Below are 5,562 nucleotides of genomic sequence, written 5' to 3'. Positions count from 1 at the left end.
AGAATCTCCTTCACTTTACATTCCGCTTCTGTCCAGCTTTCTCCAGCTGTCTCCTTGATTCCCTCAAAGATCAAGTTTTTTCACTTGGACTGTTCTTCCAAATGCTCCATTTTATCCGTTATAGTTATTAAACTCTCACAAGTTTTGTAGACATCATCCCTCGTCTCCTTGGTTTGTATTTTCTGTTCACCCATGGCAGCTTTAATCACATCCACCTCTCGCTGGGTAAACTGCAAACTCGTTTTTATCTCCTGTATTTCTCTGGTCATGTCGTCGAGTCTCTTGTTGTTTGTCTCCATAATTAGTTGCACGAAACCTTTGAAGTTTTCCTGCTGTTGGTTCATCAGCGCGATGTACATCTGTTTCTGCTGATCCACAATGTCTGTTACTTGCGACGCTCTGTGATACACTTCTTCTGCCTCCATATCCTCATTCGCTTCTGATTTATTAGCTCTTTTCCCTCTTGAAGGCATTTTAATAGTTATAAAATTTGTTCCAAGACTTGAAAGTGTAGAAGATGTGAAAAATCGTAGAACAGACAAGAGGAGCAGTAAAGATGTCTGCTCTCGCTTGCAACCCGGAAGCACCTTCCAAGTTCTGTGTCTGTCCATTGGGGGAGGAGGTTGTGTCTGTGACTGGGGGTTAGGGGGGTGATTGATTTCACAGCTCTGGGGAAGAAGCTGTGTCTCAGTCCATTTGTTTCAGTCTTTATAATCTATATATTACACAGCCTTATGCTCGTTTACTGTTTGCACATTGGGAGCCGATGTACCAGAGTGAAATTCCTCGTGTGTCCGTCACACCTGGCCAATAAAGCCGATTCTGATTCTGATTCTGACAGTACAGCACCCAGTTGCAGAGAGAGGTTTTTAAGTCCCAAGTGTCGCAGTTTTTTTATGAGCTGCTGGGGAATGATTGTGTTGAATGAATCTAGGTGGGTAAGGGCTGGATGGAGAGCAGCAGAAATGGAATCCTCTATGGACCTGTTTCACCTGTATGCAAAGTGAAATGGGTCGTGAGAGGAAGGAAGGATGGACCTGGCGTTCTGCATGACTAGCCACTCGAAGCGCTTCATCATAGTTGCCCAGGACCTGAAGTGGATGTCCAACATCAGGACCATCATCAAGAAGGCACAACACAGGATATACTTCCAGCACCAGGTCAGGAAGTTCAACCTGCCCCAGGACCTGCTGACACAGTTCTACAGAGGAATCATCGAGTCTGTCCTCTGCACCTCCATCACTGTCTGGTTTGGCTCAGCAACCAAACAGGACAAGTACAGACTTCAGCGGACAGTCAGGACTGCAGAAAAGGTCACTGGTGTGAGCCTGCACTCCATGGAAGACCTGTACACCTCACAGGTCAAAAGGAGGGCGGAGAGGATCACTGCAGACCCCTCTCACACCCTGGACACAATCTGTTTGAACTCCTCCCCTCCGGACGGCGTTATAGGTCACTGTGCAATAAGACAACCAGGCACAGGGACAGTTTCTTTCCCCAGGCTGTCACTCTGATAAACACTTAACCAACGACAGTATGATTGGACAATAACCCTCAGTGCAATAACTGTAAATATACCACATACAGATCATAGAGATTTGTACAGTTCTCTAGTTCTTAAGTACTTTTATTTGATTTGATTTGATTTATTCTTTCAAGCATGTAAAGACAGTTGATATGACAACACACAGTCTGAATGTCACATTGCAGTATGTGACATCAATAATGCACTTTGTTATATATGCTGTGATGGCCTCAGTGTATTCCTCTATGTCTACGCGATTGTTATGAGTGGCTGCTTGTTTGAAAATGTCCCAGTCTATAGTGTCAAAACAGTCCTTCAGAGCATAAGAAGCCCCCTCCGGCCAGACACGTACCTCCTTTTGTGTTAGTCTGATGGCTCTCACTCTGAGTCTGTATGCAGGTCTCAGCAGGATGGTGATGTGATCAGAGAGACCCAGGTGGGGGAGAGGGGAGGCTTTGTATGCTCCCCTGTATGAAGTGTACACAAGGTCCAGTGTGTTGTCTCCCCTTGTTAGAAAGTCCACATGTTGGTGCACACTGGGCAATAAAGCCTTGACGTCCCCAGGTGTGATGAGGAATCCATCTGGGTGTGCTGTCTGTTGTTCACTGATGGCCTGGTAGAGCTCATTTAGTGCCTCACTCCTGTCACTGATGTTAGCGGTGGGAGGAATGTACGCAGCTATCAACAGAGTTACTGAGTGCTCCCTACAAAAATAGAAAGGCTAGCACTTGATAATAAACTCCACCAATGGAGAACAGTGTTTATGAACAGCAGCAGCGTCCCGACACCAAGCATCACTGATGTAAACACAAACTCCCTCTCCACGAGTCTTACCCCCCTTCACAGGGACTCAGTCAGCTTGGTGGCATGTTAGCCCAGCTAGCTGGATAGTGGAGTCTGGGGTGTTGTCATTCAGCCATGTCTCAGTAAAAATTAAAACACAGCAGTCCCTCACATCACACCATGCAGATATCAGGAGCTGTATATGGCCTATTTGTTGTCCACTGAGCATACATAGGCCATAATGAGGGATGGTATCGTGGGTCTGTGTGTGCTAGCTGCTAGCCTAGCCTGGATGCCTCCCCGTTTGCCCCACTTCTGCTTTCATTCACACCCTTCCAAAGCTTCCTCTTAGAGTGTGGTACAGCTGGCGTGTCCGGTGATGTAGGAATCCGGCAGAGAAGCCCCAGGCCTCAATGATCCTCTGTGACTTCCTGGTCCAAGTTGAAATGTTTTGACTTATTTCCTATGTCCATAAGGCAGTGGTGACTGTATCTTGAGTGCAATGTAGACATTGAACTATGCACACCAGAACATAAACACAACAAACACTAACACACGCTAGAACACACATTATTAGGCACACAACCAGGAGACAGATGAGCCACTGCATCTGTTCACGCTGCCATGTTACTATCTAATCAACAGAAGAATCATCTGGTGCATGGTAAGAGTTTAGTTTTACTCTTTAAGTCAAGATATACACAAAGAATTGCCTGATAACAGAAAACTTAAAAAAAAGGCAGGAGACCACTGGAAACAATTTTTGGCTCATGAATGAACAGTATATACTAAACAACACAGGGGTGACTAATAATTACCCCAGGCTCAGTTCTAATAAACTGGACATTGTGTGATAGATTGATGTGAATGGTCATACTTCTGAGAGTCCTGCAACAATGTTGCGGCATTCTGGACGGCAGGGTTGTACTTGGCATGGCTCAGCCAGCCCTGAGCATTATACTCGACCCAGTCTGTCCCGTGGCTGTGACCAAGCAGGAAGAGGTGGGGCTTCTCTCCACGCAGTAGCAGAGTGGCTCCTGCAACACATAATTGAAATGTTTCAATTATTCCCTCTATGATGTCAAGAATATGATCAGTACTGTTTGATGTTGATGAATGTTTGCCTTTGTTTTCTCCTTGTGCAGAGCCATAGTATCTGAAGAGTCTATCTAGCAGGGTTTCCTCTGAACCTCCAGGCTGAACAGCCTCTTCCTCCATCAGCCACAGAAGGCCACGAGCCTCATTTGTCCGGGTGTATGAAGTACACACCTGTGATGGATACCAACAGTTACAAATGTTACCTATATTTACAAATCAGTTCGACTATAATGAAAAGATCTAAGGTCAAGGCAAGATGTGTATAGAAATCTTTATTCATCACCTAATAACATGAAACAGTGAACAACAACAACTAGATGGCACCCAGAGAATGCAGACATCTAGTGTTTGCATTAACAGTAAATCACAGGAATTCCTGTTTCTTTCTTCTATTCATTTTCAAATCAGTTAACCCTATAAAACCATTTGTATCATATTTGATACATGAGGTTTCTGAGCAAAAAAAATCACCAAAAATGCCCCATGTATCAAATGTGATACAAAAGAAATAGAAATAATCTAAATATGGCACCTCTATTCCTATATGCCTGGACTGTCTGTCTATGCATATATGGCAAATAAAAATCATGAATCTTGAATTTCGAATCATGAATTTTATTTTGGATTTTGTTAAAAGATTTAATAAACATCTCAGTTCCAAAAAATTAGAATGTTCTGGCTATTTTTTGATATGTTGGGCTTTACAGGGTTAAGTTTAAGGACCTCATTTTATAATAAAATTTTCAATTATACTGTTTCAGTGTTCCTTTCATCTTTAGAGCTTTCCACTTTTATTAACTTCTTGTCTACCAGTGCATGAAAGCCGACATGGACTCTTGGAAGGTTAAATAACAGTTTGAGGGTGGTGGGTTGAAACATTTTGTAACTTCATCCAGAATTTAAAAGATATTTTCACCTTACTCCCCAAAGACGCATCAAATAGCTACAATATCACAAACCCCTGTAGTGTATCAAAGCTTACCTCATAATAGCAGCGCATGGACTGACTTTACCTAACAGGAACCAACTAAAGCAAAGTGTAAAGTATACAGGGCTACAAAGCTGTTTTGGCTTCTGAAAAAGTGTGGGATAGAATAGAACTTTATTTGTCATTGTACGAAATTGAAAAAGCAGTCCTTGGTGCGATAGCAAGTAAAAATAAAAAATAAACTATTTAAATGAATTTTTTTTTTTATTTGAAATCCTCATATACTCATACTCATAAGGCTCTCAGGGCTGATATTCTCACCACCATCTTCAACCTCTCCCTCAGCCAGAGCATCGTTCACACCTGCTTTAAGACCACAACCATCGTCCCCCTTCCCAAGAAGAGCCCGGTCACCTGTCTGAACAACTACAGGCCAGTGGCACGCACCCCAATCATTATGAAGTGTTTTGAGAGAGTGGTGCTAGCCCACATTCAGAACAGTATACTGGACATCCAAGACCCCCTGCAGTATGCCTACCGACCCAACAGGCCACCTCAGACGCCATCGCAGCTGCCCTCCACTATTCCCTTTCTCACCTGGAAAATGGAGACTCCTACATCAGGATACTCTTCATTGACTACAGCTCTGCCTTCAACACAGTTGTCCCCCACAAACTCACCCACAAACTGTCCACACTAGGTCTGCATCCCACCCTCTGTGACTGGCTGCAGGCCCCAGACTGTCAGGATTGGCAATAGGATTTCAGCCAGGATTGTTACAAACACTGGCACCCCACAGGGATGTGTCCTCAGTCCCATGCTCTACACCCTGTTCACCCATGACTGTGTCGCCTCCCACAAGACAACATCATCCTAAAGTGGTGCAAAAACAATAATCTCAGCCTCAACACGGACAAGACAAAGGAGATGATAGTGGAGATGAGGAAGGAGAGGAGATCTCATCGGCCACTGTTCATCCGGGGGCTCGAAGTGGAGAGGGTGAGCAGCTTCAAATACCTGGGCGTCCACATCAGTGAGGACCTCAGTTGGACATATAACAGCACACCGCTGGTCAAGAAGGCCCAACGGCAGCTGTACTTCCAGAGGAGGCTGAGGAGGTTTGGCATGTCGCCTAGGATCCTTTGCAACTTCTACAGCTTGTTAGGTATTTTTAGTCAGATAGATTTTGGATAGATACTTTATGTATTAGAAATGTTTAGTGGAGATA

General features: G+C 44.2%; 1 protein-coding gene across 1 annotated transcript in view; it reads right to left on the bottom strand.

The window, feature by feature from the left end:
• Positions 1 to 5,562, bottom strand: part of LOC109971040 (unconventional myosin-XVIIIa-like) — a 233,547-nt gene that overhangs the window by 140,319 nt on the left and 87,666 nt on the right. The window contains 2 exon segments of the mRNA XM_020619059.1: positions 3,186 to 3,345; positions 3,433 to 3,577. Of these exon segments, the coding sequence (XP_020474715.1) occupies positions 3,186 to 3,345; positions 3,433 to 3,577 (305 nt within the window).

The sequence above is a fragment of the Monopterus albus genome, unplaced genomic scaffold, assembly GCF_001952655.1.
Source record: "Monopterus albus unplaced genomic scaffold, M_albus_1.0 scaffold214.1, whole genome shotgun sequence".
Taxonomy (NCBI): Eukaryota; Metazoa; Chordata; class Actinopteri; order Synbranchiformes; family Synbranchidae; genus Monopterus; species Monopterus albus.
This window is presented reverse-complemented; position numbering and strand designations above follow the sequence as displayed.